Source organism: Epinephelus moara, chromosome 14, assembly GCF_006386435.1.
Source record: "Epinephelus moara isolate mb chromosome 14, YSFRI_EMoa_1.0, whole genome shotgun sequence".
NCBI lineage: Eukaryota > Metazoa > Chordata > Actinopteri > Perciformes > Serranidae > Epinephelus > Epinephelus moara.
In genome coordinates, this window is record NC_065519.1 from 23,695,484 (window position 1) to 23,722,800 (window position 27,317).

General features: G+C 43.0%; 1 protein-coding gene across 2 annotated transcripts in view; it reads left to right on the forward strand.

The window, feature by feature from the left end:
* The first annotated feature begins 2,670 nt into the window (after positions 1-2,670).
* LOC126401338 (formin-like) overlaps positions 2,671-27,317 on the forward strand; it is a 51,869-nt gene continuing 27,222 nt past the window's right edge. For both annotated transcript variants that reach the window (XM_050062531.1, XM_050062532.1), the window contains exons 1-6: positions 2,671-5,084; positions 5,225-5,345; positions 8,167-8,228; positions 9,872-10,578; positions 15,888-16,029; positions 22,762-22,849. In XM_050062531.1, coding sequence (XP_049918488.1) covers positions 3,276-5,084; positions 5,225-5,345; positions 8,167-8,228; positions 9,872-10,578; positions 15,888-16,029; positions 22,762-22,849 — 2,929 coding nt within the window. In that variant the 5' untranslated portion in view covers positions 2,671-3,275. The remainder of the gene's footprint in view (positions 5,085-5,224; positions 5,346-8,166; positions 8,229-9,871; positions 10,579-15,887; positions 16,030-22,761; positions 22,850-27,317) is intronic.

Consider the following 27,317-nt stretch of genomic DNA (forward strand, 5'->3'; position numbering starts at 1 on the left):
GTATTGTCACACAGTGCCAAGTATCGTTTTTTTATTAAATAAATTATTAATATGACAAATACAAATTAAATTGCTTTTTTAGTCCACTGCATACATTTTGCTGCAGATAAAATGATTGAAGTGACTTATGAGAAAAAACAGATGTTGACAAAGTTTACAGTTGAAAAAAGGTAATAAATCGCAATATATTTTATCGCAGTACTCACTAATCACAACATGTTTAAAATCACAATAATATTGTATCATATCTTAAATATCATGATAATATCATATCGTGGAGCCTCTGATGATTCCCACCCCTACTAACGAGTTCAGATGGCTCTTATAATATGCACAATATTTTTTCAGACAGTGTACCCGTAAAGTCTAAACTGTTAAATCTAACTGTTTTCTCAGTGTTTTCAGGGTGTTCAGGGAAATTAGTCGTGAGGAACATCCCTAGTAATGTGTATTTTCACACCCAGAGTAGTGTACCATAACATTCTTTTTTCCCTCCCCTCGTGGGACTTGTGGGTATTTCTCTCCAATCGGGCATTCAACCACCTGATCATGAATTCTTAGAAATGGATTAACAGGTCATGGATTCTAATCTGTCGACTGGGGTCCTGAGCCAAAACCAACTGAGATCACTCCACTCAAACCTCTTTCGTTTAGAGCAAAGACAGGAAAAGCTCTCCCTCTCTTTGAGCATTTCCAGAACATTTTTTCAACCTTGCTGTGAAAGCTGTGGGCTGTTAGCAGTAATTAGAGTGATTTGTCTTTGTTATTGAGAAGAAGTTGCAACAGGATCTTTTGCTTGCCACAGTGCATGCCCCTGATGTAACCCTGTGGTGCAGTATGTGTGTTTTCTAAAAAAGGCCTGCAGCAAACAACACATAGTTTGTTTCCAGTTGTTTGTAGGTTTTAATGTGTAGTACAGTGACAGAAGCACCTAACTGAACTTCTTAATCTATCTGAGATAGAATGATGTAGAAAGCTATTTCCATCTCTATGTCTGTCCAGATTCCAACATGCTGTCTGGCACAGGCGTTCATTCCTGTTGCAGATGAGGCAGATTATCTGGGTGTGGCTTTAGGCGGGTAGTGTATCGACGCAAGCCACACATTGTTCTCCCAAGAAGACACAATAACTGCCCTGACTGTGAGCATGATCAGTTAACATACCAGCACAAAGGCCATGCTGTACAGAATTAGACTCTCTGTATTGTTGTGAAAGTGACAGCCACCTCACGTACTTCATACTTCAGTGTCACCGTCATCTATTTTCATGTCATTACAAAGACACACACCTCTGTTGGGCGTGATGTATTCTCAGTGTGTTGTAACAGCTGAACACACACATGGAGGGTTGTGACAACAGACAGGTTTTTACATGTGTGGTGTTTGCATGATCTGCAACTTGTAAATGAATGATTTCACCTCTATTTTGAGCTCGTGTGTGTCAGATCTGTGTTCACGTCAGCGGTGACTCTCACACAACCTCTGGTGGGGGATTTACTGTGTGTGTATACAACATCACTGCTCTTACATAACCTAATTCCTCAGTCACAGAAGCCCCCTTCCTATATGTGGGTTTTCTTTAGATGAGAAAAAATAATCACCTATCTTAGGAAATTATAGCAGTGGCAAAGAAATACATGTTTGGAAACACTTTTACAATATTATTTCCATCATTCATGCAGTTCTCTTGCTGGGTTCATTACCTCCATTCACTATTTTGAATCTTGAAAAATGTCACTTCCTCCTATTTGTCTTCCACTTGTGTTTGCTGTAGCATCATGATTAATTATTAGTCACTGGTCCTGGCATTTGAAAATGTTCAATGTAGGGCAGTCATAAAACTGGATTAAAAACGTTTGAAAAGCAGCCTGTGGAAATGTGCCCTTTGCTCCAGCTTAGATCGTGCTCAATCAGGCAGTGTGAAGGAATGCATTCATGGACGCTGACCTTTGGTATCTAAGGGCAACCACAGTCTGAAGAATGTTGTGTTTCACTCACTACTTTCTTGACATTTATTCAAAATCAATAGGTATAGGCATCAAAGGTTAGAGCAAGTTAAATGAAGGATAAGCTAAAACAGACACTGTTCTTCTGTTATATTTTCCCATAACAAACTGTTAAGCTTTCCCACACTGACTGTACTGCCTGTTGCTAGCTTGTCAGGCTAAGCTAATGTTAGCTTGCTTAAACTTTTCTTCTGTAAACAAAAAAGTGTCCTCAAAACTAAATTTCCAGTTTGTCAGTGCTCAGTATATAGAGACTTAAGGTAAGTGAATTTGAATGTATTTTTTCTCTAACTGTTCTGTGTTGGTGTTCATGAGCTGCTAATTATACATGTTAGCCTCTTAGCATGTTAGCTTGAGCTGGATAAGGCCAAACTCACTAATCACCTCATTTTAAGCCCTATATTGCAGTAGCTCACCACTTACTGGTGCAGTGCTGGGCTAATGGACCTATGCAGCTCTCCACCTGACCACAGACTGACAGACTGACTCCCACTCTGTGTTTACTCTGTTACCTCGGTAAGTGAGCAGAGGTAATCAGACACCTGCGGAGCCGGGCTCTGCAGGTCTCCTCCCAGGAAGGGAGGAACCTGAAGGGAGGCGTCACCAGACTGGGTCGACCAGTGAGACACATTTCTTTCCAACCTGAGGGTTTTTTTCTCACACAACAGCACACAGGGCTTTCCTCTAAACTGGGAGGCAAGTTACAGAAGGAAGAGACAAACTGTTCAGCCATGGACTCCAGACTGTGTACCGGCACATAGAGGAGGATAACCCACAACTTTATGGATTGTACCGCTCAACTTGTCGGAATAATTGGGAATGCTTTTGTGAAAGGCAGGTGAACTCTGCTCTCCCAGGGAGATTACAGCAAGACATGCTTCCAGCCACTGAACAGCTTGACTTCACTTGCAGCGTCATGGGAATCTTGTTCACACAGAGGAGGCTGAACTGGACAACATACAGTCAGTAGTAGACTTTATACGACAGTATGAACATCTGCTACGTGGAACCTGTTTTGCATGTCACTTAACAGGAATACAGGATAGTGTTGTTGTAATTCGCGCCCTCCTGGACAAGGTAAGAGGAGCCTGGGAGATTTGTCCATACAAAGGCCTTTTGTTCCCAGCCAACGGCAGAAGTGGAATAGGAGCAGCTTGGATAACTGGAGGTGGGGATATTTGTGACATTTTCAATGAACACTTTGGTAGTGCTGCTACCTGTTTCATATTTGACTCTTTGCTCTTAGTCAGAGCGACACTTGGAGCAAAAAATGGACAGTGCCAGTAATAACTCAGATGGACCGGGGAAGCAGCCCGCTGGTTCAGTCCTGAACGTCTTTGGCAGCTTCTTTGGCCGAGATAAAGCTGCCCCTTCAGACGTGGAGTCAGCAGTACTGATGTCTTACAAGGAGCTGTCACATGAGGAGAATCCTCTTCCTGACGTTGGTGAGGCTACTGACAGTGAGAACAAGCTCAAACAGAGGGAAGACATGCATCAGGATAAAGGGACAGCTTCCCGTGATGCAGGGCAGAGGGCTGAATCACAAGTTGAAAAAGCAGCTGGAGCCTCGGTTGACCATGATCTGGTCCGAGTTACTAGAGTAGAAACGTATATTGACAATGAGGAAAACGAGGAGGAGAAGGCGGCCCGTAGCAGCACTAGTCTGTTGGAGATGCTTGCCAAGTCCAGGGAGCCTGCCCTACCTAAGGAAGACAATAATACAAAGGAGCATGGTGATGGAGAAGAGAAAAAAGATGCCAGTGAGACAGAGACGAAGTACCAAGTGCCTGTGTTTAGAACACACAAACTTAAAGAGAGATCCCGCATAGAAGCTATTTTATATTCAGACAGATTTGCCAAAAGAACTGATCATAAGAAAGTTCTGATCTCTCCAGTTTCCAAAGAAGGAGATGGCAGCAGTCCCAAGGAGAGCACCACCACCTTGTCTTCAGACGTAGAAACATCTAGTACAGGAGAGAAGAGTAAAGACAATGTGGGAACAGATGAGAGTGAAGAGTTTACCGGTATAGATTGTTCTCTGCCTGTTCCTTCCATCATCTCTGGACAAAATGCTTTGGAGGCATCAAGTCATGATGCTGCTACAGCCTCACCTTCAAAGGAGGACGTAGACAGTGCACTAAAGGATAAGACAAGTGAGCAAAGATCTGAGGTTGATAAGGGGACCGCGGAGCCTCAATCCAGCAAGGTGTCCTCCTCTGTTCCCTCGAGCCCTAAAACTCCTGAAGTTTCAGTCCAGTCATCCTCCAGTCCAAAGGAGCAGTCAGACTCTGCTGGTAGAAAAAATACAAGAAAGTCGCTGTCATCTGCACCTGAAGAATCCCCAGGTGACATTCAACCAAGTGCCAGTCCTGTCTCAAAGCACACAACTCCTGCAAAGACTCCAGAACCAAAAACACCACCTCCAGCTTCATCTGTTTCCCCCTCTTCTACTTCCACAACCTCCTCCCCATCGAGGGGCACGCCGCTGTCTTCGCCCCCTTCCTTCCAGATGCCAGCTCTCTTCAGTGGGTTGCGGGTGCTGAAGAAAGGAGCAGTGGGGGAAGAAAGGGAGACGGTGTCAGAGATCAAACAGAGGGAGAAGGATGCTGACCTGGCCCTGCTCAGCCTGAAGAAGACAGTCAACAAAGCCAAGCTCTTCCCGGAGCAGAAGGCAACCACTCCAGTTAAAAAACATGCAGAGCCTAAACCCGTTGGAGAAACTAAAAGCAATGTAATGGGACAACTCAGTCAGCTGCTCAACCTAGACAACCAAGATGAGACCAAAAAGTCAGATGATGCTGATCCTGAACACAGCAGAAAAGACTCTGAGAATGGAGAAAAAGTTCCAGGCCCAGAAACCCCTACAACCACACCAGAGAAAAAGAAAACCTCAGACCTGGCCTACGAAACCTTTAGGAACATCTTCGGCCCCAAAACTGTCAAAAAGGAAAAAACTGAAGAGGTGGATCTGGAGGCAGTGAGGAAGAGAATCAAGAATGACAAGGAAAATCTGAGGTCTATTTTTGAGAGAACCTCCAGGTCCCCCAGCAAGGAAATCAACAGTCCCACAGAGACTACTGTATGAACTATTTTCATCTTTCTTTCTAGAAATCTAAGTTGCACATGTGGTTTGCCAAAGACAGGAAACTGATGAGGCAAATTGGTGCTGTTTCATTGCATTGTCAGACTGACGTTTTTGCACGTATTGTCTCCCCACAGACGGAGGTCACGTCCCCTACAGACAGCGAGGACAGGACCCCCGGGCGTCTTCAGGCTGTGTGGCCCCCACCCAAACCTAAAGATGAGGAAGAGAAGGTGGGGCTCAAATACACTGAGGCAGGTAAGAACCACAAGCATGTTGCTTTAGACACTGTTGTCTGTCCTCACACTGGGTAAGGGCTGTTGCAGCTATAGTATTTACACCATTGTATTTATGAATGGATCTCTTGAAAGAAAAGTAGATCCACCACAACCTTTAAACACTCACACTTTAAAGCTCTGTGACAAGTCATGCAGAGCTACCTAAGTATCATCAGCAGGGTGTAATACATCCTTTAAATCCATTTAAGAACACAGTGAGTCTGTGTCTGCACCTTAATGCCGCTGTTTGCGTGGTTACTGTTTCGTGGCACCACAGGCTCGCATGTGTGGGTGTCAGAGGTAAAAAAAAACATTTAATGGAATCAAGTATACTCTGGGCAGCACGCCATGTTTGGCCCACCTCGTACTCTAAAGGTGTAATGACACACAGATAGGTTAAAAGCACACACACGGCTGCGGATGGGCTGATTGAATTACAAAGTATAAAGCTTTCCTTTCATGTTCTGGGTACAGTGAATTGTGTTGAGCTAAAAACATACAGTGCAGTGCAACAGCTGTTGGGTGTTGTGCGTGGTGCAGCGTCATCCCTGAGAATAGATTAGGACTAGCAATTGTGGATTATTCTGGTGACTGTGCTCCATGATCAGGGTTTGCTCTTGTGTAAGAGAATAGTGTGTGGAACTTCAGAAGCAGAGCAAAAGTCAAAACTGTGCGCCATATAGATAAACCAACACATGCATTCATAACATATGCATTCTTTCTTACACTACTTCACCACACGTACGGTGCTAGATAAGAGCACTATTTGATTAGTGCAAATAATTGACTGTTAAGTAGAGCTACAGTAGCTTATAGATCAGCTGATCTCTAATCATTGGCTCAGATTAATCATTGCTGCAGTACAATGTTACTCATGCCAGCAAAGTGTGGGTCTATTGATAGTCTATGCTAAGTCACCAGTCCCAAACAGAAGCATGTGATCTTCTTTAAAGTCTAAAGGCCAAAACACACCGGTGGCGTCATATGACAGCGGCATCATTGACGCAAGTCAAGTGCCGCCCCCAACACACACAAAAAGCGTCACGCTGCAGGGAGTCAACCGGATTTCTATTGCACACTCCAGTCTGCTAGGTGGCGGTACTGGTTGCCAACTGCTTTTTCAAGGGCGGCAACGCTGGAAAAATAGGACAATAGCGTAAAGTGGCGCGGCGCGGCACGTCGACGCGCGTCGAGCTGCAGCTGGTGTGGGTTTGTAAATAGAAAATAATGGGGGCGGCTGTTTTGACGTACGGCGCCGGTGTGTTTTGGCCTTTAAAGGAATATTTCATCCACAAAATCATCATTTGTGTATCAATTATTTACCCTGTGATACCTTGAATTCATGAATAAAACTTTGTTTTTCTCACATGCCTCCATGGTGAACGAAGAATCCAAAAACAGTACATCATGAACACGTGCATTTTTGCCAAAACCTTAGTGTTTAAAACACTTCACTGCATAAACAGTCGATTAGTCAACGATTAGTGCGATTGTACAAGCAGAGTTCAAACACTAACGCTTGCCCAGGCACACCACTCTTCTAAAACTGTATGAGTTTTAGAAGAGTTTGTTGACAGATTTTTTGATGTAGTTTTGCTGTTGTTAAATGCATACCTCTTTTACTCCAATTCATCAAGAATTTTCTGTTTTTGGATTCTTCATTCACTGTGGAGGCATGTAAGAAAAACAATATGCCGGTTTTGAGGTATACCTTGAAATTAAAGTTGACGGTTATCATACCCTGTACATTTGCTTATCTATAACATTGAAAAAAAGCAACTGGACAGAGAATCTTTATTTTAGTTATTTCCTTAGGGGAGACTTTTTACACATACTTCCATTAACAAAATGGAAAAAGTTTTAATTATTGTAATAAAACATTTGTTCAACCAACAATAACCCTTCCGATTTCATTCCTTAAAGGGTCATTCTGATTAATAATGATATAAAGTCTGTAATACCCTGATACAGTGACGCCACAATATTTTCTGAGACAGTTATTGTACCGTGAAAATCATACTGTTGCAACCCTACTCACAAATTCAGGGTAACACATGGTGAGTAAATGATATGTAAACGGTCATTTTGTGGGTTTTGTTTTATAAATCGAAGTGAAAACTCAAAACTGTACAAATGAGCTCCAACGTCAACAGCCTAGTCTGCAAATAAAATGAAGTAAAAGCTTGACAGCAGGTGACAGACATCTTTATGAGGATGAGACATTCAGGTGTACACTGTGTAACCTGACCTTGTAGTTTAGGATACAGATGTTATACAAAGGATAGTAGACATTTTCTGAAAAAGTGACTAAATACTACTGTAACATCATGGACATAAATCATGTTGCGGGTGATCTTATCACTTCATTGCCTTCATCTTAATATTAGAGCCAAGACATCAGCTTTTTCTTTTGTTTTTGTGTTTTGACCTGACAAGATGTTTTGTTTTGCCTTCCATTTGAGCCAGCAGTATGATTTAAAACCTGTTGGTTGAGTTGTCAATGCGGCCTTTTTAAAGTGAAAGTGACCCCCCTTCTGTAGAATCTTACCACTTAACACAAGTACATCTCGTTGGTATGCCTCTGCTCTCACAGGTTAGCGTGATAATGATTTACCTTACCAGTCTATTAGCAAGTAGCTCAACAAACATAACTCTTTTACCCTAATCTAACCCTCTGAGTAAAAAACCACAGGCAATCAGCTGTGATTACTGTATTGAATTAAGCACACACGCCAGTGTATATTTAATAAATCAAAGTGAATTAGTCGTCATGCAAGTGTCCTTGTTCTGCCTCCTTTCAGAGCACCAGGCTGCCCTCTTGCAGCTGAAGAGAGAGTGCAAGGAAGATCTGGAGAGGATGCATGTAAGTGATCATATGACTTTAGCAGACATGTTATAACACTGACTGAAAAGGTATTACACACTGGAGAAAACTTGCCCAGACACCTTTACTAGGGCCAGCAAGTTGAAGGAGGTAAAGTGAGGAAGCTCCCACGAACAATGTTGATCAGAAACAACTAGCATTTGGGATTTGTGAAGTAAGGTTTAGCAGTATGTTTGTGCCAATAATTGCTATGTGTGAGACGTACACGAACAGCACATTTAGGCAAATTTATAAAGTACTTAATATGTTGGAGGATCTTCAGTCGTCTGACAGAGCAGTTGACTCTCCTGAACACAAGATGGCACTAAGTAAGCATGAAATGTTCAAGTGCTGCAGCTGGACTGGTGTTTAACAGCAGGAGAAGCTTTAACATGTCACAAGTTTGGAAGTTGCTCAGAGCTGTGTGTATAAAATGTCTTTTGAAGGTAAATTGTTAGTGAACCTGTTCATTAAATAAGGTTAGGTTTTTGTACATTCAAGGTCCATATACATAGGTTAAAAAATAAAAATGAAATAAATCAGACTCAAATTTCTGCCAGTAGCAGTTGTAGTGTGTCATAATTAAGATATACTGTATATGGAATTTGGCTGCAATCTTCAAGTACACAAACAACAAATTAATCAGACCAGAGTATGAACATTTAATGAGTAAACCATTAAAAACATAAAACCTTTAAATTACCAAACTGTTTTTAATAATGGCTTAATGTCCTGATGTGACTCTAGTGACATATGATATAATATAATATGAAAAATGTCTTTAAAAGAGACTAGAATTTCATTTATTTATATTCATTTATTTTATTTATATTGTATAATAATATGTCTTCCAAACACATAGAGCTCTGTAATGGACATCCTCTTTGTCTCCAATATGATTGCTCACTCCAAATCCATTTTAAATGATGGCTCATTCCTGAAAAGGCAAAGTTCGGAGCAGTGTTTCACAGGTGTTTTTCGTCTATCGAGAGCAATCATGAGCCACACTTATCATATACCCTTGGAAAAACTGAAAGAACATAGCTGCGGCCGTGTTACACAATTTGTACCACTGATAAATTGCTTTATGGACTGTTTCCTCGCAGAGTCTGACCTCAGTATTGGTTTCTCAGCCTGTCTGCTTAAAGCCTTTAATTTGACGTCGACCTTTTAGAGGACCGATGCTGACACCGAGAAACATGTACCGCAGTCAGCCCACAAGAAAGGCAAGGAACGTGCCTAATGCTATTTCTGAACTGACATGAGCTAATAAGGAACATGTGTAGGATTTATGGCAAAACAATTTCCTCTCTGTATCAAATCAATACTTCGCTTTGGTGGGATTGTTTTTCATTGTTCGAAATGTCAGATGAAAACTAGACCAGATTGTCGCTGTGAGAGTTGGATATTAACCTCCGATTGAGGATAAATTTAGGGGAGAAAAAAATAACATTATTGTTATTTTCAACCAAGAATCACGTTCAAGTGGACCCCTTGGATGAATGATTAAACACTTACACCAAGTTCATTCAAGGAGACATATTGCCAGTCACCTAATATGATCTTATTTTATTATATGATGGGAACAGACGGAAGTTCTGATATTCTGCATTTGTTTTGATTCTGGCTGCTCTGTCTTACAGTCCGACTTTGAGCTTCAGATCTTCCAAGTGCGGGGTGAGCACGCTGTCGCGATATCACACCTGGAAGATGTCATCGCTAAGTTGCAAAGAGACAAGGGGTATACTACAGGTCAGGAGCGCGAGGTCCGCCATGTTGCTGTGTCTACAACAGATGACCTGACACCTAAGACCTATCGCACCGTGAGCATCCAAACAGACAGGGAGACCTTCATCAAGAGCCCTGAGGGCGACAGTGGCGGGCTCGCTCAAAGCCCCAACCAGAACGTGCCAAAAAAACTAGACCTGGACTCTATCGGACTAAATCTGAAAGCTGGAACGGCCCCAGGGCCTCCTGGACCACCCCCGCCACCGCCGCCACCTCCTCCCCCTCTCCCACCAGGCCTCTCAGGACCACCACCTCCACCTCCTCCCCCTCCTCCCCCTTTGCCAGGCAACACTGGTGCGCCGCCACCACCCCCTCCACCACCACCCCCACTCCCTGGAGGTGGTCCGCCGCCCCCACCACCTCCCCCTCCCCCACCTGGTCTACCTGGAGCTGGTCCACCTCCTCCTCCCCCTCCTCCAGGCGGTGGCCCGCCACCTCCTCCCCCTATGGGGGGATTCAGTTTCGGCCCAAACGTGGAGAAGGCCCCACGGAAAAGTGCCGTTGAGCCGGCCTGTCCCATGAAGCCTCTGTACTGGACCAGGATACAGATCCAGGACACTAAGTATGTGGAAGTTTGCTTCAATTCACTCATATTGCTTTTTAAGGATAATTGATAACAGCTTGGGTCTTGTTTTCAGTGTTTTAGCCGTTTCAGTTTGTAATAATAACGCAGAGATGTCTGGGAATGTAGCAGCATTACTATGAAAAAGTCTGACTGGACAAGAAACACTCCAGATTTATTTAAAGTAGGAGGCAAGAAGAAGAATTACAGCCCAAACTGTCTGTTGTAAACATTCAACACAATTTACAGACTGACTTCCAACCATGGTTGTGTGCACACAATTTTCCTGTGCAGTGAGGGATTCTTGTCAACATTTCAGTGGTGCTCAATTTAATATTTGACCAATAACTAAAGACTGTTGGCTTTCTTATAACCTCTCTAATCATCTGAGCACTGATTTCTTGCCCCATTAAACTTAATGTAGAGATGTTGCCATGCTCCCAGATATAAGAAATTTTTATGGTGAGTATCATGTTATTATTGTGTAACTTGTAAAAATGATGGCCAAAACTATAAAAATAAGACCCAAAATGTAATAAACTGGAAATATCCATTAAAGGGACAGTTCACCCCAAATCAAAAGTACATATTTATTCATACTTAGGGTGCTTTCAGACCTTAAGTTCGCTTGTTTTGGTCCGAATCAGGGACTAATTTTGTTACAAAGTTGCATGATTGCCTAGAGTTGGTTCATGTTCTCACGGGAGCATTTACAAATGGACCAGATCTAATGCCTTGTGAGAGAAAGCTGCTCTTGATTGGTCAGAATTTCCATGCGGGAAAAATTCAGGAGGTAAACAACGTTGAAGAAGAGTACACTTGACAGATAAATGTGACACTTTCTAATGTCACAATGGAGGGACAACAACGCAGGTTGATTTTAGCGCTGGTTATCGTGGACTATATTGCTGTCATTGTTCATTTTAGTCAAACCATACAGAAAACAATGCTTTGATGCATTGGATGCATTGGATGAACTGAATGCGTAAGGCAGTACAGGAGGAGCCGCACATATTCCTCCAGGACTGTAACATGCTCATGTTCAACCCAAACAATGCGTAATGTGACTGCAGTTGGTTCAGATCGAGGTCTGAACAAGTTCTCACCACAAATGAACCGCACCAGAGTTCATTTGTAACCGGACTGAAACCACCTCTTCAAGAAGGTCTCGGTCCGGTTGTTTTGGTGTGCACCTGAGTGCGATTGCTGTGTTCACACCTGCCCAAACGAACCACACTTAGGGGGCAAACAAACTTGAGTTCAATTGAACCGGACCAAACAGGGCAGGTGTGAAAGCACCCTTAAACAGACCTTGTTGTGAGCATTTTCCTGTTGGAATTATTTTCTTTTTACCAAACTACACTCGCCAACTTTATCACCACACAGACGGAAGTGGGTATGTATTTATGGATGAGGAGGTCTTGCTTGTGACAGTGCAATGTTGTCCTCATCGGCTGAGCTTTAACATTAGCTAGCTCAGTAGGTGTACACTTCCTTCCATGCAGTGATATGGTTGGCGGGTGTAGATTAATTAAGAGAAAAAAGGTCTGTAGATTATTTTTAGTAACTGGGTCATGATTTCTAGAAAGAGGCATTGCTGTTGAGTTTTTCAAATGTATTTTTTTGGCGCTTTGAGCAGCGCAAGCTAAGTGCCGTCTGGTTCCATTACATTTGAGAGAAGGCAGACATCTCTACAGCTGATCTCTCCAACACTTGGCAGCTAACACTAAAACAATCTAGATTTTAAAATAGCCCTACAGGTGAGAGGAAAAATATGTATTTTGATTTTAGGGTGACCTGTCCCTTTAAGCAGTCATCATGCAGAATTGTTACTAGCACACAAAACTCATATAATGGCTCCTTATACTTGGCATTTCTTTTCCCTGAACTAATTTAAACCTAAGGCTACAGGGAGCCCAATGCTAGCTAACCTCAGCCGATGTTTGTATTTATCCTTTATTAGCGTAATAATTGACTGAACAACCTCATTTTCATTTAAGATTTGGCAGATTACTGCAGCATGTCATCAGAGTGGCGTTTAGAGAGCCCTGGGAGATGACAGAGGGAAGTTGCAGGAGTAAGATAGTTATCTCAGCGCTAATGAAGTTCTAGGCTTCATTGACCCTGCTCCAATGGGGTCTTAGTTTGGCCCTGAACATTCCTGTTCAGAGAGATATCAAAGATATAGTTGGTGCACAATGCTGCATCCACTGGCCCTTTTGCGATACTGTGTAATTGTAAGTGGATTATTCAGCCCATTTACAGTGGCTGTGGTTGCTGCCTCTGAGTGCCAGGCTTCAAGCTTTATGGCCTTGTATTTCCATGGCTGGATTATTGGGGGGAAACTGAGTTGTGGTTCGCACTCTTTCCCTCTGGTCCTGGCCCAGTGCTGGAGGACTGAGCGACTACACTACAGCATTTTCATGTCAGCTATAAATTTAACTGTAAAGGGCCACGTTAAGGGGCATTAAATGGGTCAGATGTTTAACTATAGTTGGATCAGCTGTGTGATCTCTGTTAATGGTGTGAGGTTCTGAGTTATGAGGGGGAACAGTGTAAGGTTTGAAATGACGCCAGGTGTTTAAATGCAAGCCGAAACGCAAAGTGCGGTTGGCGGCAGGCTGGACAAAACTTTCTTGGGAAGCTGCGTAAAGAAAAGGGGAACAGAGCTTTAGGGGGGGAACTCAATTATAGCCATAATCCGGTCAATTAGAAAAGTTGTCTTGCATGGAAATATTTCTTGGGGTTTGGATGTAATTTTCTTTTCCAAGATAGTTTCCTGCACAGTTGGGTTCAGAGTCGGAGGCTGCTCGTTGGACTTTCCTCAGTGTCTCGAAAAGGAGTGCAAAATCAAAGGCGGATTTTGGGACAGTATTATTATGTCTTCAACAGAAAACCTCTTGGCTGCCCCAGATGAATACTCTCACCACTGCAATGGGAGGCCAACTGCTTGCAGAAACTATTGGGCTTACTCGACCCTGATTGAGTCACTGGCAGTGCAGTTGATTATGCTGGTATTAAAGCCATGATAAGCCCGCCAGCGCTGTTAGTGTGCTGCGTCCAGGTTCCCTTTCTCATAGTTAATTTGCCTCGACTTGGGGGGAATGACCTGCCAGTCTCATGAACTCACAGATGAGATGCTATGTCATTAAACAGTGACCACCTGCAACCATGGACAGATTACTGCCTGGTGCACAGGCCCAAGAGCTTTAGGTTACTTTCTTACCCCGGTTCTCAGAGTAGCATAAGTGAGATGTCTCACTATGGGATACGCCTCCCATGCTTCTGAGGAATACACAGGGAGGTGTATCCCATAGTGAGACATCGAAACACATGCTATGAATGAGAAACCAAACACTACTGAGCAGGAAGACACTCAAAAAGACCACAAAGACATGCAAAGAAAATGCAAATAGACAAAATTAACAGCAAAAATGGGCAAAACAGACACAAAATAATCTCAAAGAGACAGAAAAAGGACTAGAAAGACATGCACAGGGTATCTGCAGGTTTCAGTAAGTTAAATTTAAGACTTTTTAATACCTTTTTAATGCCACCTTGAATGGAATTTAAGACCGAAAAAACTATAAATATAAGCGATGGTTGGGGGATCCCGCTGTACTATAACCAGTGCTTAATTTGTAAAATTAGAAGTAGGGGAACACTTTGGGCCTCTGAGAGAGCAGTGTTCCCCCACTCCCAAAAGTGGGGGAACACTTTTTTTAANNNNGTGAGGTTTGTGGGCCGTTACCTGCCACAGAGAGAAATGTGAACGGCTCGTTTCTCCTCTGACACGCCACATACCTGTGTGCCGCCACGGCTCGGCTGTCCAGGTACTACTGGGCAGTCATGACGCCAACGAAAGAGGAAATTAGGCTACTGGACCTGGAGTCAGACTTCTCTGTTGCCGGAAAGCCGTTATTTTGCGCCGCGGAGCCACTGTAGGCTATTTGACCGCCGTATTCCTGTCTGTGACCCCCGTTCAACCCACAACCAGCAGGATTCGCCTTTCGTTTCTGCTGCTGGTTGAAATCTGTTCTTGCACAGCGTGCTGAATGATTTATTTTGCTGGCACAAAACTATTTTTAGTCGCAAATGCAAGTAAAATGCTCGCACGTACAGCTCTGTGGAAAACAAATCACTGCCGACAAGTAAAAAGACATAAATAATAACTTTCACTGCTCAAAGATACTCACATGCCTGGAAAACAAACCACTACAGCAGCATATTGAGTGCCAGGTGGCCAGCGCGCGCCGTTAAGCCCTTTTCACACAGAGCGCACAAAAGACGTTATTGGACGGCGCATGGACACTCACAGAAAAGTGCCGCGAGAAAAAAAAAGAAAAGAAACAAAGTCAGATTAAATTTTCCTGCCGCAACAATTTTAAGACCTTTGAGTAATTAATTTAAGACCAATTTAAGACATTTCTAATGAATTTAAGACATTTTTAGGCCTTAATTTTAGATACATGAATTTAAGACTTTTTAAGACTTTTCAAGGATCCGCGGATACCCTGATGCAAAACAACAAAAACAAGGCAAAACCACCACAAAGTCTGTGTCTTGCCCTGTGTTGGAGAGGTGGTGGGGCCTTTTACATACCTTTGCCCAGGGTCCGATTGTCTCATGATCCGCCCATGCCTGGGACGTGTGAAAAGATATAGGAAACCAGTACTCAGGCAGCGTATTATAGATGTCGTCGTTCCAGAATCTTTTTTTTTTTTTTGTTTGTGCAGGGGGAGAGAGTAAATTTAATTTGTTAGTAAGCCATTTGATGTCTGTTTTATTAAGAGACTTAGAGAAGGAAAGCAGAGACAGATGTGATGGTAACAGCAACAGAGCGCCAAACTCCTGAACATCCTTTTGACTTCAGACACCTCTTGTTCTTATTTCTGCCTCTGTTTGTTTTTTCCGTGTTACTCAGCAACTTCTGAAACACCACACAATCGCCCCCCCTTGTTCTCGTGCATTCGCTGGAAATGATCCTTTATTACAGAAACAAGCTTGTCTTAAACTTTTTGTTATTTTTATCACCTAGCTCATAAACAGTGCTTTTTAAAGCTGAGATTGCGGAGATTCCTGCCAATTTTTTTTGGGACAGCAAAATGGAAAAAACTGGAAGCAGTGGGCAGGTTGAATAAACATCAAATGAGCTTCCACAAATAAAACACACAATTTGTTTAGCTCAAGGAAAGTAACTTAGATGTTTCTAGCTTGCCCTCTGAGCTATTGTCGTTGTGAGTCTCAGTTTTGATGCTTGGATTTAAAGCTAAAACAGCATAAATTAAAACCTTTGTTTCGTTTTCCAGCAACAACACCCTCTGGGGTTCTCTGCAGGAGCCAAACATCGTCAACGCCAATGAGTTTGAGGATCTTTTCTCCAAGGCCACGCTACAGCCAAAGAAGAAGCCCCTGTCGGACACCTATGAGAAGAAAGCCAAAACTAAGAAGGTAGATTCAGTTTCTCCAATTACTTCTTCCCAGTTCGGCTTACATGCTCTAATTGTCTCACTTTCTCCTCGACGCCGATTGCATAGAAAGCACAATTAATTTGCATTTGATTATCTTGTGCACTTTGTCTCTGGCTGCAGCCACCTGAGGGCGTTGTTCGCATGCTTTCCTATCAAGCTTTGTTTAAAAAAGGCTTTTTGTACGCTGTCACGTTCAATCATAAATCAATGAAAGAAATAACAAGAGGTCGAACCTGGAAGAAATGGATTGCGACTCTCATCAGGTCCTCCTCCAGATTGTTGCTTGCAGTTGCCAGGTTATGCTGGGTCAACACCAAACATCAGTTTATGAGTTCACTCCCTTGTTGTTTTTCTGTGCAAGCCAGGCTCACTGTGCAGGATTGTAACATAGGTAGGGCTTCAGAATTATGTTGTTTTTACCATCTGCGTAAGCTTCGAAGTTTAAAGATAAAGCAAGTCGAGAAAAGTCAGCAAAGGCGTGCGTTTGTGCCAGATTGATCTATCGTTCCCCCACCCTCCAAAGACACTTGTTGACGTCTTGTCAAATGTTGCAACTCTGCAGCTCTGCTGCAGCCAGCGCTGCGTCAGCATCTTGGCCGCCTCATGGTCCTCACTGTGGCGTCCAAGCAGTTAAAAATCGGCCACTGCCCCAGACTCTCCCCTCTAAATCCATACACATCCCCTATTCTGATCAATTTGTTAAGGCTCCACTCCGCTCCAGAGGGCCACAATGTGTGTGTGGTTGTGTGTGCATGTCTTCTCCTGTCCTTGATCTCCATCCTTAGATCTCATCCCTTCAGTCTGGTCACTCCAAAGCGACTAACTGTCCAACATTTGATCCAACTCAGACAGCCACATCCAGACACAAATCTTGCCAACTGTCTCCTGTCTGGGCTTACATCAGCCTGGAAGATGTTTGACCCCACTAATGGAAACACTGTTCAAATTCATATCAATCTAAAAGGTCCAACATAGCATGTGGTTTTTTTTTTTTTAATGTGAGACAATGCACCGTGTGGTCTCTAGTTTAGATACTGTGCACTGGCTGGGTTTGATATCTGTGTTTAGACATTTTGTTCCCAGCACTGTGATTAGACAGGAGCCTTACATTTAATATAAAGGTCTGTGTTTAGAGCCAGCGAGAGCATTCAGAGTCCAACTCTACGATTAAAGAGGGGAAGTGAATACGTGAAGGCATGGTTGTTTTCACCCCGCTCGCAAGTTCAACTCGCTGGAGAGGTCGTCAAAATGAAAGAAACTTGTTTACTTAATCATTTTTTATCCCTGAAAGTTTATACTCTGAGTTAAAGGGAGAGAAATCATTTGAGAGAGAAATCATCTGAATCATCAGCTGATGATGGCTTCCAAGAAGTTCAGCTGGTTAACGGCTGGGAAAGAAAAGAAGGGAAGCACAGGACAAAGAGAAGCAGATTTCTTTGGGAGGAAGGGATAAGAGTGAGGTTTAAGACTGGGTGCTACTGAGAAGAGGAGGAATGGATAATAAAAGTGGACTGAATGGGGGGTAAAATGCAAATCAGACAAATTGGATGGCTTTTCTTCTTCTTTTATTTACATTTTCAGCCATTGTCCAATAGTTTTAACCCTTTTTATATGGTTAGGTACAACTTCTTAATTTTATGCCTAAAGATAATTTTTAATATTAATTAATCTACAGGTTATTTTCTTAATTAATGAATGATTTGGTCTGTAGGATGTCACCAGAGTTCCTGCATGCATCTGTCGTCATCTTCTTCTTCTACTACTATTTCTACTTTCTCCTGCGCATCTCACTACCCATACTAACATACTATATAGGATGCCAGAAAAATATTTAGTATGTCCCAATACATAGTATGTGAAATGCAGTATGCCAAAAAACCCAGGATGTTCTACTACATCTGGTCCGATTTTGCACTGTGCAAGCCAGCATGCTTTTTTGGCTATTCTGACCCACAATCCTCTGCACAGCAGGTGATACGTCACATCGATGGAGCCACAGAGAGATGACAGCTTGACAGCTCATTGACAGCTGTCAGAAGCTGCAATGAGAGATGACAGTGCATTCAAAAAACAGATTACCAGTAATCATAGGAATTTTGATTAAGTGGAAAAAAATGACCATAATTATTACAAACAACAAAAGGACATAACTGTAAAAATAATAACTGACATGGAACTGCAGATGTAATTTCACTGTCGCAAATATGAAATGTCAGAATCTACAATCTGTGCAGTTATAACTTTAAAGTTAAACTCGAACATTGCAAAGTAACAACTGCAGAGCTCTCCAGGTTGATCTCCGTCTCTGGCTAACTTGGTAATGGGCATTTGCTTTATCTCCAAGGTAACAGGTATAAAAGCAAGAGGGTCAAAGTTCAGAGCGTAATGTTATGAGAAAGTAGTATGTCCCGATTGTGTGCATACTGCATGCAATAGTACGTACTTTTTAAGGGCAGCTGCAGTACCTACTAAAAGTAAAAAGGAAAACTATGCGATTTGGAGCGCATCCATCTTCTTCGTCTTCTTCTGTTGAGTTTTATGGCAGTTGGCATCCGTAAGTGTTGCACTACCACCATCGGCAGATTGTCCCTTGCCCCATCTACTCCAGCGTTGCCTTGGCATGTGTGAAGAGACCGCAATGTTCTTGAATGTAGTACGTGTGTGAATCGTGAAAATCAGTAAAGGTAGCTGAGAGGTTATACCAGTAATTTAGCTTGATCTATTACTATTGAACTATAACTATATTCAATTTTTGCTTAAAAATGACTTCAAGAAGATTAATCGTCAAAATAGTTGCTGATTAATTTTTAGACAGTCAGCTACTTGATTGACTGAATAATCGTTTCAGCTCTAGTTTATTTCCAAGGGATAGATATAGGTCAAATCCTTATTTTAGATTGGTTATTCCTCTCTAGGCATTCATGTGAATACTTGAGAGGTGCTTGAACACTTCACTGTAAGTAGTATGTCTGTTTTATTCTTCATCTTTCAGAGAAGTCCTAATTTGGCTCCTTAGAGCATTCTTAGCGAAATCTTCACGAGTTTGATAAATACTTGGCCGGGCAGGCTGCCTTACTCTGCAGAGTCTGACCAGACAGTAGTCTCTGTCCCTCCGCAATACCAGTGGACACTCATGCAGACTGCCTGCCTCCCGTCCCTGTTGACACACACTCCGAATCTGCACAGAATTCAGCTACAGTGTTGCCATTGAATCAGTGTGTGAGAGTGTTACAGTTACCTTGTTTGTTTGTCTCTGCCTGTGTTTGTGTATGCACTGACGTGTGTGTGTTTCTGTGTGCTGGAACGCGCGTGTGTGTGTTTGAGATGACGGCACGTCCTCGCGAGCCATTATGCACTTGCTCAGAAAGTGTTGCCAGATCATGCTAACACCACAGCCCGGGGCCGTGTGCGGCGAGAGGAGATGAGTGGGAGGGAATGGAATGTGTGTGTACATTATGCATATGAGCCACTTCCCCGCTTTCCAACAACTCCACACGCCTAAAAGTTGAAACTCGGGGATCATGCGGCCGATGCCTACATGAGCAAGTTAATCTTTATCATGTGTGCCATAGAAAAATCAAAGCTCTTGTTTACTCTGGAGCCCTTTCTCTCTCTCTGCTGATTAGCATATCAAAGCGGAGAAGATGACATGGAAGAGAGCTCTCCCACCCGAGCAGAGCAGACCGGACCGGACTGGACCAGGGGTATAATTGCAGGCATGTGGCTCCACTCCACTGGCTAGAGGAGGCAATGAAGATGGGGCACCTATAGGAGTGGGGGGGGGGTGCGGCGGAGAGGATGGGCATGTCGGTGCATTCTTGATTGAGGGATTAGAAGAAAGGGAGGGATGAAGAAATCAATCGAGCTTAATCTGCTGTTGAGTTTGTGTGCTTGCAAAAATGCACATCGGTAAACACCAAAACAGCAATTTCCTCTAGCCACATAAATCAAACCTGTATCAAGTTTATACATAGCGGATCTACTTAAACAAACAGAAGCTTTAACCGAGTTATGGGAATGACTTATGAGCAATCGTGCGTTTATTAAAGACATATTTGAAGCTCGGGCTCTGACGTAGGAGAGTGGGTGTAAGATTAACACCGCTGGGTGAGACTGGGGTTGCTGCGTGTATCGTAGGTGGTTATTGATGGGAAGTCTTGATCCAGTTGTTATTGTAACATCTGCCTGGGTGATTCCAGACAGATAGTCAGACAGACAGTCACCGCGGAGCAGGCTGGCTGCTCAGCCGTGGTTGTGTAAACTATCCGCTCGGCTCTGAACCTGCATCACCCTGCCCACCTCGCCTAACATCAGCCACCTGCTTCAGCTCAAACTGCCCGACACTCCCTGTGCCTCCCTCCTTGATTTTGTTTATTTTCTTAGAGCTGTTCGCTTTTTCACTCTCTTCTCCCCTTTCCTTTGACCTGTCTGTGTTATTCAACTGTGCACAGCAAATTTTTAAATAAAAGTTCTGCGTTTGCCCACAGGAGGGAGCCGTTAGATGTCTACCTGTCTCAGCATCAGCATCACGCGGCTCCCTCCTCTTCCCCGAGCTGTTTGCGTGTCTGAAACCAAGCATCCAGCATCAGTTGTCTTTTCTCATTAACGTAACTGTTTAGGCTAATTGGCGAGTTCTGCAGCCACAGCAAGCGGGAACGGTTCCTGGGCTGCTTTTAGTGTGGCCCGTCCAAAGTGGTTAATTAGAGGTGTTGGGAAAGCCTGGTACTCAGCCGTCTCAAGTCCCCAGAGTGGGAGATCCCCAGTGATCCAGGTAATAGAGCTGGAAGCAGCATGGCACCCACTAACGCCCTGTAATGCAATACCCACTTCTAAGGCTTCTGCTCTCCAGCTCCCACTGGACAGCCCAGTAGCCGACAACGCCATAATACCTAATGAAGAAGCCTGACACATTAACTTTTAGAGCAGGGCTTTACCTTGCCAAAACTCTCTCTGGCTTTACGGCTAATTCAGTCATAAGTAATTGTGACCATGTGTAGGCACAAATAAAAATCCTGTGAATTTATAGTTTGTTATAAAAGCCCCGCTTCTTTGTGCCTTGCTCTTCTAGACTGTCCTTTTATGGTGCCACTTTTGCCTTTGTACTTTCACTGCGACTTGATATTTTTTGATTATATCTCACACATGTTCTTCGGTAAACTGGAGGAGGTGCGTTTCTTCTGTTTTAACTTTGCCCCCTCATTGATGTAACCTGACAAAGTGTGTCCCGGCTATGTGTGCGTGCTCCGCGTTTCCCCAGTCGTTTGCATCATGATGATGGGTTATGACAATGTGTGTTGATTAGTCTGGTCGTTTGGGTCAATCCGGATGATTCCCAGGCTGCTTAGACTAACCGGGCCCTTCAGGCGCTCTGTCTCGCTCATCATCTATCATCTGCTCCCACAGCCGGGGGAAGTGACTAAGTGATTTTCAGGCGGCCTCTCATCGCAGAAATGAACTTTTTATTCACCATCTGTTCCTCAGTTTGTTTTATGTCTGTGTTTGAGTAATGGCGCTGATGATAAATGTAGGTGTGAAGACATCTGAAGTATAATTTGGAGTGAGGATATAAAGCTGTATCAGATTTTAAAGTCATTAACAGTAATATTAGTTCAAATTCAAAACTAACATCATACAAAATAGTATTAAAGGAATAGTTCAGATTTTTTTCAAGTAGGATTGTATGAGGTACTTATCCATAGACAGTATATTACAAACAGTAGATGTCTGCCTCTACGCTCTCAGTTTGGAGAAGCAGGCTGGAGTACGGACACTGAAGCTAAGCAATGTACTGCTGAGGATGGGGCAACAGCAAAATGTATTTTAGCTACCTAAAAAAAAGTGCCACTTAAAAAAAAATCTATAACAGTTTAAGCGTACGCTATATTAAGAGTATTTCCATTGCTTTAACAGCTTCAGTTCCCATCTATGCTCTCGTCAAAGCCACCAGACTCATTTGACAAAAACGGTAATTTTAGCTCACTGAACACAGGAGCTGCTGGTCTACCGCTGCCTTGATCAGTTAGTTAGTTGGTGGTATTGTGTGACTTTGGTGAATCCAAAATACCCCTTTAAAATGCCAAAGTCACACATTTACACAAACTATCTGATCGAGGCAACAGTAGACGAACAGCTCCTTTGTTCAGCGTCGTTAAATTACTGATTTTCTCAGTGGAGTCTGGCTTTGAAGAGAGCAATATAACAGCTTTAGTTCCCCTTCGCAATTCACTATCTGACATTAAGGTTAAACAGTGAAAATATTCTAAATATAGCGTACACTTATACTGATATTTATTTTTTTAGATGTGACTTTTTTTTAAGTTACTGAAATACATTTTATTGCTGACCCATCCACAGCAGTATATTGCTTATATTCCATGTCCGACAGCCTATTTCTTCAAACTGAGGGCATCACGACTGACTTCTACTGTATGTAATACACTGAGTATGGATAAGTAATAATACAACCCCACTTCAAAAGATCCAAACAATCCCTTTAATGGACATAAATGATGTTCTCCTCTAAATAATGAGTCACGATCCTGTTAACCTAAAAAAAAAAAATAGAATTAACTGAAGATGTGGCAATCGGCTTAAGCCTTATTAACTGAAATGCAGACTGTGGATTTTACACTAAATCCCACTAATATTCTTCAGTGTAATGATTAATATTTAATAGTGTGAATTCTTTTTTTTCTTTTTTTTTTTCCTCCAGATTGTCAAGCTGCTGGACGGGAAGCGTTCACAAGCAGTCGGCATCCTCATATCGAGCCTGCATCTGGATATGAAGGACATTCAGCAAGGTGAAAAATATTTTCTGATGTCAGTCTGTTCAACATTTCTAGATGCTTGCGCACACTTTGATATTTAAATCTCTTTATAGAAAATGAGCTCCTATTTAGATTCAACAGCAATAAAGTGAATTTACGGTCCAGTTTAACGATAAATTGAGGAAGACTCCTGATGAAATGCAGATGGAGTTATTTTTAGAGATGAGATAGCGAGCCCTGCAGCAGAGAGTAATTTCCAGCCTCTTGACAGCTACTAATTTGTAACCAGAGACACTTTATTCCTGATTAATTTGTGTTTCAAGTGGAACATGGATGATTTTTCCAGTTACCACTGTGGGAAAGAAAAAATGCCTCGATTTGTCAAAATGTGAGACGGCAACACTGGGATGAAAGCTGCTTTTCAGTTTTTCTGTCAGGCTACTTTAAATCCCTGCTGCACTGGTTAAAATCAAATTGCCATCTCCTTCATTTGAGGAGCTGCATGGATTGATTGCATACTTGGCTGTTCTGTGGAAAATGCAGGCGTGTGTGTGTGTGTGTAAACACATAATATTTGTGCTGGGGACAGCATAGATGGGCCAGGAATTGGTCCTGTCCTGGGACTGTGGCGGAGAGTGCCTGCCGCCTCCTAGTCTGAGCATGCGGCCAGCAGATCTGTTTATTGTAGCCAGTGACGGTTTCCACAAGCCTAATGGGACTGACACCCCACTAATGATCTAAGCATGTACAAAACCACCTTCCACAGTTAGCAGACACTGTGCTACCACATAAAACCACCTCAAACACAAGCCAAACAGCACACAGCACCAGGACGCCCATTTTGTTTAGATTTTTTTCCTCCCTTCCCTTCAGTGCTTTTCTCTCCGCTCCAGCGTCAGTTTGTAGAGGTGGTTTGGTAAAACACCCAGCGTGAGGCTGCTTCCTTGTGCCTTAATAGGGGTTGTATGTGAAATGGACAATTTGAATCTGACAATGAAGGACAGCACCTTAATAAGCACTTCTAAGGCCTCCGGTCCCTGGCCTCGCCTGCTTGCCTCCCCTTTGTTGCCAAATTAAAAGGACATGGGACATGTAATGTAATTAGAGCTACTAGGGAGGGAGAGAGCGAGGGAAGGAGGGGAGTAGAGAAGGTAGCACTCTAGGTGGAGGGAGAGAGGGGGTCAACTGCACCCGCCAGAGTGACTGGGGGACCTCAAAGGCCACCATGGTTCAAGGGCAAAGAGAGGCTCACCCCCACACACCACCTCACCACACGCACACATACACACGTTCACACACCACACATGCCCTTCCACACCAAAGCCGATGAGTGAAAAGTGGAAGGAGAGGGTGTGAGGCGGTTGGCAGGCAGGCTTTGATCTGTCGGTGTGGAGAGATATCCGGCTCCCCTCGGATCAGAGTGCTCCTGTGCACTCTGGAGCAGGCCCCCCTTTGGTGTGTGATTGACGGCTGCATGGCTGAGGGACTGAATAATCCACTCTAATAAGATGTAGGAAATGGACCTCCAGCATTCTCTCTGATCCAGACATTGGGACCACATTGACAGCTTCTCTGCAATGGGAACAGCTGGGAACCAGAATGCAAAGTATTACCTTGTTAGCTGGGAGCAGTGTGATTGAAAAGACGAGGGTTGTGTTGTTCAAATTGTTTTATTTGTTGTGGTACAATACACAGTCAGTATGGAACTGATACTAAAACCTGCACCTTTTTACACTTCTATAAACATGATTTTCTACCTGACACAATTTTCCAAAACTATGCCTAAGTGTTTAAAGTACCATCTTTTAATTTTGGCAGTGTTGAGTTAACAAAATTATGATTTAAAACCTAATTGAAGTTAACAAGACGAGAATTATTAAGGCAAGGCTATACTAACGACATGAAATACATTTTTCCTCTTATCAATTAAACGTTAAACCAAATCCTTGTCATACTTCAACATACTCTGGGGTGTACTGTTAGATGGTCCCTCATGACCAGTAGTTTACGGTGGCTAATGTTAGCAAACATTTGCTAGATTTTGCTGTGTAACTGACATTGTGCAAATGTTACAATACATTTTATCATATACAGTCATCGAGTAAATGTCACTTTGGTGACTGTGGCTGTTAGCCAGAAACATTTGAGAGTTTTGCTATGATACAGAGTTTGGGCCAGGATTGTCTGCACAGTACATGGTTCTCAACATGGAGGTGGTTGAGCCGGCAGCTATTAGCTAACGGTTTTAACAGTGTAAACGGCGCTAACGACATCAACAGCACTGACAGAGCTAAAGGGGTTAACCTGGGGGGTAACAAGGGGATAAGCACTATGCTTCCGCCTTGACGCCATCCCGTCAACGTGGGTCAGGACGGTGGTATCCGCAGTAACCACTCAATGCGTGTAGCACCTGTGGCAGAGATTAGCTAGCCAGTGATATACACATACAGGACTTACATGCACTAACATACAGACATGGCCGGACCTTATCACAACAAAGAACAGTGAGAATATCACAACACACACACAGGGAGCATGTTTCATTCTCTGCCCAGGACCCAATTACTTCACTACACCTTTACATAAATAGAGGTTCGCTACCAACTAATGTTCTGAATGTCGAATATAGTGCCCCAGGAATGAGTCAAACCTTCAAATGAGTTAGAATTTTACATTTTAAGTCAGTGGGTTTTTGGTAAGATGTCTGAAAGTATGTCTTTGGTTACCACAAGCTGAAGAGACTTTTAAGTTTTGTTCAGTGACATAAAATACGTCACTAAATACCCCACTCTTGAACTTGGACGCTTCTGTGCTTCTGGTGGTTGCTAACAAGTGACTAAATGATACGACAGAGCGCCAAGCTGCGCCGAATGCGCCTTTACAGTCTTGTTATGGTGGTGACGTTAAGTCATGCAACCATAGTGTAGTTCGTTTATAGCCTACCATTAGCTTTTTACTTCTGGTGATTGCATTTAGGCCTCAGCAGTCATGAAAGTGGTGTTCATGTGAAGACTATCTTGCTGAACAAAACACGGAAGTATCATTAATGTTTGTTTGCCACAGAGCTTATTTTTGGCAGTAATCCAAAATACAATGCAAAAGTCCCATTGGCACTTTGACGAAGGAACCAGGGCGACGCTAACTTCCCTGTCGGCCTACAGAAAAATGTCATCCCTGCGGCACTTCATAGAGGTCCTTTAATGTTCATATGTTAAGAAGCTAATGTACTATTAGCTAATGCTAGCAAACTTTTGCTTATTTTTGTTATATACCGTACATTGTACTACTGTTATAATATATTCTCAAATTACTGTCACTGGATAATGTCACGTGTGGATACAGTGGCTGGTATTCAGCAAAGTTTACCCAGTTTTTCTAATGTTTGTATGTTAAGCTAACGTAATTTTAGCTAACATTACAAAACAAGAAAGGTTTTGTGATGACATTACTGAATTTAGTTTGTGACCTCTCTCTTTGTGCTCCTGTTACACTACATAATACAAATTACAGTCATGTTGTACTTGTCACTTGTGGCCACTGTGGCTGGTATTCATTAGTTTCCCTTAAGGTGTATCTTGCCAATCTTTTAGTTTTAGACACTTTATTGACACTTGTCGCTGAAATCACATTATGATCTCTAATCAGACAGTATGGGGGTTTGATACCAAGCCTTCATAACACTGAGTCTGCATCAGTTCTTTGTGACAGTGATGTTTTGTCACATTGAATGACTGATTTGAGACCAGTAGGTGGTGTGCAGCCCTCCTCGGCTGACACCAGCCAGACAACTGTCAGCTGATCCAGCAGCACTGGAGCCATCCTCCCTCAGTGAGCCATAAACCAGTGACACCTCTCAGACACAGAACAGGAGTCACTTATTCTTTCTGCGCTGTCCTCTACGCTCTGCCTTCCCTGCGCACTTTCGTTTTTTCTATGTGAGTCAAGTTAAACAAACAGGCAGCCCGTAGGTGAAGCAGGTCAAGAAACTTCCTTCGTTTTCGTAGCATTTCTCAGTCCTATCGTGTCTAAATCACCATCTCTGCCAGCCTTTATTTACCCTTTTCTCTTTCTTCCTTTTTCCCTCCTCCTGCATCCTCTTTTTTCTTGCTTGGCTCACCTTCTCCTGCCTCGCTCTAAAAATCATTACAGTCAGCTGTTGTGGTTCTAGCTGTGGGCTCAGAGGTTAAGCAGTTTCAGGCTCTCTGTCTTGAGCCAGTGTTGGCCCAGGATCTGTGGTCTCGGACCAAGTCTGACCCACATACTGTTTATCTGCCTCTACAGCCTGGCCACACTCCCAGCTTCACCACCTTCAGCTAATGTTCTAAATTAGGTGTATAATTCAACTACATGGTAATTGGATGATGTGTTGTGGTTGTTGGTGCAGTGTACATGTGAGTGGACACAACTGGCACACTGGTTGCACAAATATATTCTATTCACCAAAGTTTAGCAAAATTGCAGAAAAAAACAAGTGTTCTTGAAGCACTGGCAGCGCTTAAAA